This window comes from Tinamus guttatus, unplaced genomic scaffold, assembly GCF_059628265.1.
Source record: "Tinamus guttatus ecotype Peru unplaced genomic scaffold, ASM5962826v1 Tinamus_guttatus_pri_ptg000079l, whole genome shotgun sequence".
NCBI classification, from domain to species: domain Eukaryota; kingdom Metazoa; phylum Chordata; class Aves; order Tinamiformes; family Tinamidae; genus Tinamus; species Tinamus guttatus.
In genome coordinates this window covers 4,489,500-4,502,203 of record NW_028288613.1, presented here as the reverse complement: position 1 = coordinate 4,502,203, position 12,704 = coordinate 4,489,500, and the positions used below count along the sequence as shown (strand labels likewise).

At 38.1% G+C, this 12,704-nt stretch overlaps 1 protein-coding gene across 1 annotated transcript in view; it reads left to right on the top strand.

Annotated features, from left to right (window-relative positions):
• PLPP4 (phospholipid phosphatase 4) overlaps positions 1 to 12,704 on the top strand; it is a 45,740-nt gene that overhangs the window by 17,210 nt on the left and 15,826 nt on the right. The window contains exons 3-5 of the mRNA XM_088520083.1: positions 3,425 to 3,515; positions 6,340 to 6,403; positions 7,844 to 7,968. Of these exons, the coding sequence (XP_088376209.1) occupies positions 3,425 to 3,515; positions 6,340 to 6,403; positions 7,844 to 7,968 (280 nt within the window). The remainder of the gene's footprint in view (positions 1 to 3,424; positions 3,516 to 6,339; positions 6,404 to 7,843; positions 7,969 to 12,704) is intronic.

Below are 12,704 nucleotides of genomic sequence, written 5' to 3'. Positions count from 1 at the left end.
CTGTTTTTAATTGCACTAAGAGGAAACAGTGCTTATTCAGTCTGCATGGGTAAAAAATTTACTTTTTCTGAAATTGAAGACAGCTGTTACAAAAAAAAAAAAAATTCCTCTTTCTATGTAAAAATCTGGGTTTAATTTGCCCATATTTCCTAATCCAAGATGTGTTTTGCTATGTGGGTTGTCTGATCAATGCCTCTAGCTGATGAGTTCACAAACCAGTAGTGAATCATTGTGAAGGAGTTTGCTGCAGTAGTGGAACTGTTTTTAAAACAGATAGGGAGGATTGCAAGGGATAACTCACTAGTCCTTCCTCTGTACTCGAAGCAGTATTCACTGGGAAGCACAAATCTGAGATGTAAATATAGCACATTTTTGTGTTATGCGCTTCCCACAGAGCAAGCTCTCAGTGTGCATTACAGCAGATGGAGCTTTCAGGTGGCTGCGAGTCAGTAACTTTGTGCAATCTGAGTTTTCTTTTTGCCTCAGACCACAACATTTCAGTAACCCAGCTAACAGCTTCTTAAATTAAGAAACACAGATAACTTGTAAATGGTTTGTTTGTATTTCTTTAAATAAAAGAAAAAGAAGGAAAAAAAAAAAAGTCCAACCTGAGCGCTGATCACTCCCTTTCATCATCTAAAGAATTACTTGTAACTAGCATTTTACTCCAGTATTAAAGCATATGGCTGTGGCTTGCCAAAAAGCAGTGTTTGGGAATTTATTTATGATCTGCTGGGTTTATTTACACTGAGTATTCATCTGATCCAAATTAGACAAAGCTGATGTATATACGGGTAGTAAGAAAGCCATGAAGACTGGAAAGACTTTAGCCTTGCTCCACCTCTTTAGCAGCCGATATTCCTCATTTTGGGAAATACAGGAAACTGTGAACTTCTATTGAGCACATGGAGCTCTGTGGGAGTCTCTGTCCCAGAAAATACTCAGGCATATGGAATAACCAGATTATGCTTTCTTTACACCATTCCAACTGTTTGACAGTGTCTGTGCAACAGAGATATCATAGGTAGGAAATAACATTCAAATGATGGACTATCTTTCGAGGGGAATTTTTCTGTGTACTCATCACCCAGTGGTTTCCCAAATGGGGTCAAGCATGTGTCAAGTGCTATGTGCACATAGCAGGTATTTTATTTTCAGCATGATTCCTTCTTCCACACCACTCCGAGGACAGCTCAGAGGAAAGGCAGAGCCAAACTCTAAGCCATTAAAAAAATACTCTCAGGTTCTGAAGTAACACAGACCTGAAAGCAAGTATTAATCCCCATATAGATTATGTCATCTTTGGAAAGAGATTTACCAAAGTAGATGGAGACAAGAGGAAGTGCTTCTCTGTGGCATGTGTATAACTTCAGCGCAGCTCTGACTTGCCAGGATTAATAAGGAATGAGAGAGACTTTTGCCACCAAAGCAAGGCAGAAAAAGAAAATGTTATTGAGATGTATTTGAGGAGAGTGCAGTCAAATCTGTTATGGATGTGAGCTATTTAAAATCTTTTTTTAAAAGAAAAAAGTCTTTTACAAGTCAGATTTGCTTTATATGTGCATTTTGTTACAAAATAAAAACAAAAACCCCACACACCTTCCAGCCAGAGCTTTTGAATATGGAATAGCAATAAATGTACAGCAAACATTCTTGTGGACTATGAGAATATCTACAGTTTTATCAGACTTCTGAAGACTGATTGTGGAGCATTTTGACAGAAGTTGCCACCAGAATTCTATTGTATTCCTGATATATTTTTTTTTGATATATTTTTTTTTGACACTTGCCTATTTGAAAGATTTCTAACTCCATTAAAGCAGTCAGCCTGGGCATGTTTCTTCACATTCTTCAGGAATGAAATGCAAATAGCTTTCTTTCCTGGTAGCAATCCTTACTTTTGAAATGATATTAATAATTCTAGGTTTTGTTTTAGCCATTCTTTCTTTAGTCTATAAAAGCAGAAATTAAACTGTTGCTGATTATAGAGAGAAAAGAAACTTTCTGGAGTAGTAACATAGTACTTGCATCCTAACTTAAAGATATAATATATACATGTAATGCCCTTCTATCTCTAGTCTGCATGAGGTTCAAGTGGAAATAATCTGTTCTGTTGAATGGGGTCCTGTTAAGAGCACAGCCTATTTGTGCTGCCTTCTGGAGCACTGCTTAGTGTGAGAAAATGTAGAAAATCCCAGGGATTATAAATTTTGTGTCTCAGGGCAGTGTGAGCTTTAAAGTAATGTGCCAGCTAATTGGTGGCTCTTCACAATTTGATGTGGTGCATAAGTACTGCTAAAACGAGACCCGAATTCCAGTGCAAGGGAGACTGGCTATGACAGGTTGTGAAGTGAAACTGGATTTTGTATCAATACACATTTTGCATCACAATTCCCATCAATACATTTCTGATTACTTGCTTCCTCGGACTGCAAGTTGACTTGTGGTCCCTTGGCATATGGCAGCTGGAAGACAACAGATAGATATGCACTAAGATAGCATTGAGAGTCCAGTTAGAAATGTGTGTTCTTTGATTGATTTCTTTTTTTTCTGTCAAAAATTTGTACAGGGAAAGTAAAAAAAAAAAAAAAAAAAAAAAAAAAAAAAAAAAAAAGGATTAGTGAAATAGAAACTCAGTCATTTCTTTGTGTACCCTCTCCTCAATGTAGTTGCAGTTCTCTTTCAAGGTGATTTGTTGCTTTTTGACAGTGTCACATAGAGATTCTTAATTCACTGTGATTTTCATTCAGGATAATTCCTGGTAAATGATAGTAGTAATAGGTGTCAGTGTGACTTTCTTTTCCCGACTGAAGGAAACGTTATTGTTTGAGTGACCAAATTGATTTTCCTGAGGATAGGAAGATATATTTGCTGCAAGAAAGATATATTTGACTAGAAAAGTGAGTTCTCCGCCCCTTTTTTTTTTAGGGAGGGAGACTTGACTTACAAAGAAGGGGCTTTATCACTGTCCATGTGAAATTTCACAAAATGAGTAAAATTATCCTTATTATCAAAACTTGCAAACCAGTGTTGAATATCATGCTGCAACTGTTCTCTGCCTCTTTGGTGAGAAAGGGAAAGAAAAAAAAAGGGATAAATGCGGCTAGAAAGTGTTGTAAAGGAGAATAGGCAATAAGTGACTCAGGTTATTTATAAACTATTGCTTTTCTCATTTTTGAAGCTGGCATTTTAGATGCAGCTCCAGGCAATTACAAATCAATTATAGCCCACAATTGTTACAAATTTTGATGTATTCACTGGCCTGTAGTTACAAATACAAATCATCTCACTCTGCTTGAGGTCAAGGGTTTGATAAAGATTGTCCAGTTTAAATGGAGCTAACTGGAACTATTTATTAATCAGTTGGATTGAAAAGGAATTGATGCACTCACATGATTTTTTTTCCTTTCTTTCTTTCTTACAGGCAATTTCTTTCCTTACGCCACTAGCAGTCATTTTTGTGGTGAAAATAATCCGCCGAACAGACAAGACTGAGATTAAAGAGGCTTTCTTAGGTAACATATGTCATACTTCTAGATGGAAAAAAAATCTTATAGTTGTTAGATTTAAACTTTAGACTAAGCCATGAGCAAAGCTTTTCTCTGTTACAGTTCAGTAGGTTTCAGTGCAGCTATAATTTAACACTGTCTCACTGCCTTTCTTTTTGGGTGTGTTTGTAAATGGGCAAATTATGTACCTTGATTCCACAGTCTAGCTAACAAAAATGAGAATTTGCTTAATGAAGGGAAGACCAGTTGAGGTGGACTGTCCAGATAGACTCACTGTGACCAAATAGCACCTACTACTGGCCTCTTATTTTACAGTGCAGTTCTTATAATTTCAGGGCTGGACAAGGGAGACCTGCGCTCCTTGCTTAGGGAATTACTTCCTATTATTCTTCTATCAGTATTTTTGGAGTCCAAAATTGACTGAAATCCTTTTGTTAACAAAGAGAAATTTCTAGCCTTGGAATTGCAATTGCTTTTTGGCAGAGTATTCGAAATGCCCAGCTCTAGAATTTTCTGTGGTTTGCTGGCTAATTTGCAGTTGAATTTATTGGTCCTTGGATTGTAAGAGCAAAGTGACAGTCAACTATGCCTTAGATATATTGGATATAAATGTCACAACATCTCTGCCTTTTCTGCCTTTTTTTTTTTTTTTTTTTCCCTAAGGCAGGGAGTTCTTACTTTTTCTCCAACTGCTCAAACACTACTGTGAAAAATTGTTGGTTTTGATTTGGTTGCTGCTACTCATTTGTAGAAAATTCTGGAGTTTTTCTGACTAATTTCATATTGACATGTCTATTCAGTATAGGGAACCTAGATTAATAAAATGCATACAGTCACAGTGCTGAGTTTCACTTTATGCTGTTTCAGGAGGAAAGGAATTTTGGATTATTATTTCCCATCACTTGCTATCGTCTTTTTGTTCTAAAGAGTCATTCATGGTTTCTGCTGGTTTTGCCTTCTGTTTCAGTTCCCTCTGCAATGCCCAGGAGGAAAAGTTGTTTTCAGGCCCTTGCCAACCTCTCCACTGTTCTCCCACACAAACTTTAAGGAAATCCAGCTTTGATGTTCTGTTCTGCAAAGTATCCCTGGGCCCCATTTGTTCCATATATGCATAAGTGTAAAACTTCTCATGACTTAATGCTGTTCAAGTATACCATGCATTAATTTGATTGAGTATGTTAATTTGTCTCTTGATATGAAGTTTTTGTGAAAATTCATTAACCGTGATGAAACTTTCCTAGTTTGTACTGTGATCTGGCACATAGTTTGTAATGAATGATCAGGAAATCCTCTAAAAGATGAATTTATTTACAGACCTATAGTCATAAGCGAAAGGGATCAAAAATAAAAGCATGTTGAAAATACTATTGATGCTTGGATGTTTGAATAGACTGCGCTGCATAAGTCCAAAGATGGCTCAGTGAGACCTGCAGTGAGCAATCAAGATAAAGCTTGATGAAGAGAGTAAACTTTGCAACATATTTCAGCACATTTCTTAAAGAGAATGTCATGCTGTGGCATTGATGATCGTATGCATTTTATCTTATAAAAAATTTCTATTCAGTCATGGCATGCAATCACCAAAAGTAACTGAGAGAAAACAGTTGAGAGGAGAAAGGGCAGATACATGACTGCTCACTGTGAACAGAGGTGTTGAAAGTGGAATACTTTATTTTTTTGAAGAATATTAATGTCCCTAGGATTGATTTGTTCCTTTATTCTTGCTGGCAGCTATTATAAAATCTGAGAAAACCCTTGGTTTTGCTTCAGTGTAGGACCTTCTTCTTTCACTTAAAAATATATCTTGTGACACCCACACTTTTTTATGATCTATAATATCCTCAGGCAAAAATTTTATGGAGACAGGATGAGCGCGCCCGAAACACAGCATTTGGGGCAGCAGTCCAACGAGAAAATAAACAGTGTAGCTGTCATAATCCAAACATATCATACTGAAACTGTTCTCCTAGAAATCAGAGATTTGCCTGATTTTTTTTTCTTTTTTTGGTTAAGAAATAAAATGTAGGAGTTCTTGCATTGTTTTAGGGAACTGCAACCTGGACTGCAACATTAAATCAATTTCAGTATAAAAACAATTTATGGATCTGAATTCCATTGAAATCAAGGCAGAAATCTTCACAGTCACAGGTGAAGTCCTTTGGGAAGCCTAAGGACTTGGTGTCTAAATTATAAGAGCGATACAGTCTTACCCAGCATGGCAGTTTTTGTTTATTTCTCCAATGTTATTCTGAAGGTCGGTCAACACCTTTGAGAGGCAGTAGGGGAAAATGTCAAGATTTTTAGTCAAAACATGTATGTCCATTTTAAAGTAGATTTAAAAATCTAATTCAAATTTTAGCTGCAGAGCAGTTCTGATTGAAAATGGATGGTTTAACTGAGTGTGTACATATATACCCGTGTGTGTGTTACATATGTCTATACAGGAATTCTTGACCCAAAGACTGTAAGACTTTTATGTAGTAAATTGCAAAGCTGATAAACACAGAACTTGATTCAGTAATGCTTTCTGCCTTTGTATTATTTATGTCTCTGTAAATGACATGATAAAAAAGCCCATTTTGTGTTAGGAAATAAGATTTCTGAAGAGTAAAAGCAGAACAAAATCAGTTGCATGGTTGTTATGCTGCTTTGGGGTTTGCCCTTAGCGAGGGTAATAAAAAAACAGTGGGCTGCAAAGATCTTTTGTTGTACTGAAGGATCATTTTCCGTTCAGTAAAAGTTTCAGTCTGCAACTCAACTGCTGTAATGCTACAATTTAGAACTTGGTAATTTGGTTATTATTGTTCTCTTTGTTCATTCTGTTTTGTAGCTGTTTCCCTGGCTCTAGCTCTGAATGGAGTCTGCACAAATACTATTAAACTAATAGTGGGAAGGTAAGTCTTGTTAACTGTTACAGAAATGTAGATGACAGAGTTGACAATTACAGTGCTTTTTAATAAAAATTAAAAAACACTGTTCCAAAACACATGGGGTTAGCAGAGACCTCTGTAATGAGGCCGTCTCTCTGCTTCAGATGTTGCACAACTTTATGATGTGACATCTGATTGCAGCAGGAATCTGTGCCCTGGTGTTTTGTTATTTGTTTGACTGGTTGGTTGGCAGCCCAGGCAAACAAGAGGAGTTTGAAAGGAAAGGTGTGAATTGAAACTGGCCCCTTTCATCAGCAGCACCAGCGAGAATCATCACGGAGTGTGAGGGTTTCCATGCCAATTGCCACTAGCGTGATTAAAGAGAAATCAATTCGGTCTTTATTTGACAAAGTGTCTGCCTTTTGTAAAGTATATTACCAAATGTGGTATTTCCAGGTGACATCAAGGTCTGTGACAGCAAAAACCTCAGAGCTAAGCATTGAGGGTGCTGCTAGCTAGAGCATTTTAATGGAAGAATAAAGTTGAACAAAGGGTCCAACAAAACGCTAGCAAACAGTTTTCTGGAAAAATAACTATTTTAGTAATTTGGGGGGTTCTTTTTATCCAAATTTTGAATAGCTATAGTTTCAGTTGAGAAGGATATAAGTGACTTGAATCCATACACCATTTAGCTGGGTCACACACACATTTGTTCTTTGGGTTCACGTGCTCTGCAGCAATTTTTGCTTGTTTTTGGGTGGTGTCTGCCACAGTATTGTGTTGCCTTTCCTGACAGTTGTATTACTTCGCAATTGTATTTTTAAGTGCTTTTGAAGTATAATTAAGGATGTTTGCATCATCTTTCGCATGCAGACATGAACTCATTCTTCCTGCAGCCCAAAGCAACTGGTGTGACCCCATTCAGACCTACGGGTTTGCATTGAAATCAAAACAGGATTAAAAGTAGCTAAGAGGTTTGTTCAATGCAGTTCAAGAATCAGCTTCAAGACTGGGACAACAGTTTAGTAGGCTTTTTGAAACAAATCTCTTAGTGTAAGTGTGGGTTTATTTTCAGCTGGGTTTATCAGCAATATCTGTGCAATGTCGGGGGGCAATCGTGCTAATTGGCTCCATCACTGGAAGTGCTGTGCAAGAGTAGCCCTGCAGATTCATTATCACGACTGAGCTCCTGTGTATTCCTTGGAATTAAACACACCATGAGGAGAGTCTGGCTCCAGCTTCCACTAGTGCTGCATGGGAAGTTTCCCCTAGAGATCCAGCCCACAAAAAAAGTCTCCCTTGAATTGATTATGCAAGGCAAGCGAAGCATTATATTTACTGGTGTGTTGTGCAAGCAGGAGGAAATGAAATCTCTTTGTAATAGGTAATAAATATAGTAATCACTTTGAGATTTATTTGTTAATACAGCTTTTGTGTTTTTAATATCCATGGTGTTTTTTGTAGACCGCGTCCCGATTTCTTTTACCGCTGCTTTCCAGATGGAGTAATGAACTCTGAAATGCACTGCACAGGTGATCCAGATCTGGTGTCTGAAGGCAGAAAAAGCTTTCCGAGTATCCATTCTTCCTGTAAGTTTATTCAAATGCAAGAACTCCTTGTCCAAAGTTTTAGTAATCTGTGTTTCAGAAGGGCTCTTTTTTTTGGTTAGGTCATGAGCCTGATTTTTGCTGGAGGGGTCTGTGCTTCTGTGTTAGGCCATCAACTGCCAAAAATTTTCTCCTGGAAGTAAAGTTGCGAGCCCAAGACTTTTCTTTATCTTGGGAACCAGCTGTCTCCACTGACAGCCACAGCAGGACTGTCAGTAGAGTGAAGAACTATTCAAGACTAAAGAAAACACCATGGTTCCCACGGATTAAATGGTTCCTAATAACGGAGACCTCTGCATGCAAATTTCATCCATACTGTACATATTTATATTCCAATAAAATATGTCAGAACATATCATATGATATGTCTGACTTAGAATAGTTTTGATAAGATCTAGTTTTTATTGTTTTGAATCACCAAATCTACTGAACCACTGCTCAAGTCGCAAAGATAGTTCAGCTATTCTTATTTTTAAGGTATAAAATACAATACAAAAATACAATGATAATCATTAAGTTTTTCTTCATGGGAAGCTGTATGTTTGGAGGTGGAACATGCTAAAAATAGTATACAGATGTCATACTGCATCACATTATTCATCATAACGATCTGGTTCAAGAAGTCCCCATGCTGCTAGAAGCTATCACAATATGCTGGTAGAGGATCATTCTTTCATTTCCTCTTCTCTTACTCACTGGTGTCAGTTAGTTCTGGCTGTGGCTTAGGATGGGATCCTTTCTTCTGAACAGTTGTTAAACTTTCACATTCAGCTGGGACACTCCAGGGGTACTTTGCCTGGGCACATGCAGAAGTAGATGGTAGCTCTGTACCCAGCTCAAGCAATATAGGAAGCACCTAGAAAATCCTCACTCTCTGTCTGCATGAGGTAATCGGGTAACAGGTGATTCAGAAATACCTTATTTGGAGGAGCAGGTGGCAGACAAGTAAATTGGGCACAATTTGGGATTTCATGAGTTCCTTTCTGCTCCTAAGATAGCACAGCCAACACTGAAAAGAGTTTGGCCCTATCCTCTTGATATCCTCCCTTCAGATATTTATATGCATTGATCAGATCCACCCCAAGTTTCTCTTCTCCAGACTGAACAATCCCAGCGTGCTCAGCCTTTCCTTGTATAAGAAATGCTCTATTCCTTTAATCATCTTGGCAGCTCTTTGCTGGACTAACTCCTGTAGCTCCAGGTCTCCCTTGTATTGGGGCGACATTATTATTATGAAATAATAAGAAGAGCTCAGGTTTACTTAGTGACTGTCTCTGAATGTTTTATTTATGAATTGGTCTGCAATATTTGCTGTTTAAGCTTTATTTTTCAGTTTAGAGATTGCTCTCATAGATTTCAGGAAGTTGCAGGAAGCTACTTTGATGCCTTTGTGCCAAATAAAAAAGGAACCCTTTGGTGAGAGGTAATTTTGAGCTCCTTGGAGCTTGTACTTTTTAATTTAATGTCAGTAGTCAGTGGCAGATCAAGCCCATAATTGTCATGAATTTCCACACATGCAGCTTGAAATTGGTAATGTTGTGAATAGTGGTTTGCTAATCTGGTTTGTACCAGCTTATACTTTGAGTCACAGATTTACAGAATCACTAAATTTGGAAGGGGCCTCTGGAGACTGCCTGGTCCAGCCGCCCTGCCTAGAACAGGATGAGCTACAGCAGCTTGCTGCGGATCATGTCCTGTTGGGTTTTGGATATCTTTTTGAGAGTGGAGGTTCCACAGCTTTTCTGGGCAACCTTATCCTGTAGCTGATGGACTTTGCAGTAAAATGTTTAGTCTTCGTTATGTTCGAATAGAATTTGCAATATTTTACTTAGAGGTGTTGCCTCTTATGCTTTCACTGGATAGCACTGAGAAGAGCCTTGTGTTGTCTTTCCTTCTGCCTCCCATCAGGTATTTATATCAGTGACTCCCCTAAGCCTTCTTTTCTTGATGCTGGACAATCCCAGCTCTTTATGACCCTTCATTGGACTTGCTCCAGGGTGTTCTTGCCTCTTGTACTGGGGCGTCCACCACTGAACCCAGCACTTTAGAGCTGACCTCACCAGGATCATCTCTCCTGACCTGCTGGCAACCTTCATCTAATGCAGCCCAGGTTGCTGCTCTCCTCCTTTGCTGCAAGGACTCATTCCTGGCTCATCCTCAACTTGCTGTCCACCATAGCAAGAGCCTTTTCTGCAAAGCTGCTTTCCAGCTGGTCAACCCCAGGGTGCATGGGGCTGTTCTTCACCAGACACAGGACTGTGCATGTCCTTTGTGTGCCTTCTGCTGAGCACCAATCTCAAATAGAAAGATGCAAGTGGATTTCATAAAACTTTGTAACCTCAAGACAAACCTGATAAAAATCAGCTGAATAATAGAGTTGCTGAAGACATAATTAAACTTGCAATTCCATGTTAGAGCTGGATAGATTTATGTTAATAAATTTGATTAAAAAATAGTACTTTCCATATAAAAAGTGCTGTACGAGCAGTAATGCAAGTGAAATGATCTTATGCATTTTTCCTGTAAAGTATTTCTGCAATATTATTTTTGTGGCAGGGATCTTAACATAAGGTAGTTTAAAAAGGTGACTTCTAGCTTTTTTTTTTATAGTAGAAATCTTCATAGATTCCAGAGGCTCTTTTTTCAAGGAAAAATTAAAGTTTTAAGAAAATGTTTATTTACAAATATTTCCATTTGATTTGACAATTGCACTTCCAGCATGATTGTTATCACTCTGTTATAGGTGTGCTCTTTTTCTGGTCTTCTCTTTGCATTGCATTGGTTGAAAAAGAGTTGTGGCACTTACTGTTGAACACAGTCAAAAAAACAGTGAATTTCATCAGAAAACTGAGATGAAGCAGGTAAACATCTATTTGGTTGTAAGGGCAAGAACAATGGCTATGTCATTTGTTTCTCAATTACTTTCTCCCTTGGTGAATTAAGCCCTCTTTTAATATGTTTGAAAAAATAATGACCCTTTTGAAATGGGAAAAGAAAATGATTTTATCTCTCTTTCAAGATATAGCATACATTTGCCTTACAGTTTTCTCAGACAAGATGGCAAGCCACATGTAAATACTTCTTTTTGGATCCTGGTTGACACCCTTTATATAGGAAGCTTATGCTTTACTTAAAAGAAACATTTGCTTTCAGTGTATATTTTGAGAATGTGCACTTTTCATACAAGAATCCCCCACAAAGTCATATGTCACTACCAATGGCCCAAGTTTGCTGTGGCCAGATTTTTAAAGATTATTGTTTCAGGTTCTAGCAGCGTGAGGAGTGAATTTCTCACAGCCTCACTTTTCCGTATGAGCCTTTGTAGATGCAAATTCATCATAAATTGAGGTTAATGTCTATTTTGAGGAGGAAATCATTGCTAAAGAGGACCGAAATCATTGCTAAAACTGAGTTAGCTGAAGAATTCCTATGTTTTAATAATCACTGCCGCATCTAAGAAATCATCAGCAAAAAGGATTAATGGGAGCCATAGGATATGCACGAGGATATCTGTGATCATTTGTGGCAAGAAACAGCAGTGTCTCGGAGAAAGGAACGGAGAAAGGAACCAAAAACAACAATAGGAAAAACTAGTACGTTACCCTTTTCTACTGCAATAACAAATGTAGTTACATCTTTAGGCCAGTCCTGAACAGTAATTTCCTACTTTTAACTAGCCAGATTATGTTACAAATGACAGCAGTAATTGCTCCTGTCTTGTATGAGCTTAAGGTTATGTGAGAAAAATTCTCCTGTAGAGATCCACCAGCGCTATTTGCAAGTGAGAGTAAGGAGAGGAATCCCAGCTGCCTTTTTCTCCCTGCATTTCCATCTTTTCCTATGCGAGGAAATCGACTCCCATGTGCTGTAAATATAAGCAATGTGCATACCTTTTGCTTCAATTCTGACGTGCTTCCCAGAAGTGTGACTTTAGGGAGAAGTGAATATTCCCGTCATTGTATTTGACAGTTGTCATTGAATACTGGTGACAGGAGGAAGGCTGACCGTGCTCGTCATCACCCTCATCCCTGCAGAGCGTCCCATGTTCACAAACGGCAATAAACAGTGCTCAGGCCGCGGTTCTTCTATCCAGAAGTTTCTGCTCTCATCTTTTTCTAGGAAGAGAACAAGAGATAATTTTCACAAACTACTAAAATTTCAGTATATTAAGTCATCTAGATACCAATTTATTAAATGGTTATGATGCATATTATTATGGTAAATTAGGCAGGTAAATAACCACCTATTTTCTGTATGGAAATATATATCGGTGCAGGGATGCTATTTGTCATAGCCATTGCTCACAGCTTATCTGTCTGAGGATACAGGGAGTCAGAAAGCCCCAGACTGGTTTGAAATTGGATGACTCTCAGCTTAGGCCTATAGATAGAAGAGGCTGGTATATCAGCTTCTGACCATCTTTAGGAAAGAAATAGAACAAAATCTTCTTCTAAAATAAATAAAACAAGAAACCTCACCATAACACTATTCTATTCCAAACTGGTGAATGCTAAGATTCTGTGAAATTGCCATTGTGGCTTAGTCCCAGCAGCCCACTCTGAAATATAGTTGATCTGTTTTTGTATAGCATTTTTCTGTAAGAACAAACCAAGTGTAGAGGTATTACTGAAGCTGATTTGCTGTTAGCTCTTCTCAGGTTATATATTTGTGATGTGGAGTGTTCAGTAAGGCCTGTGAAGCTCAGCAGTGGACTGCTT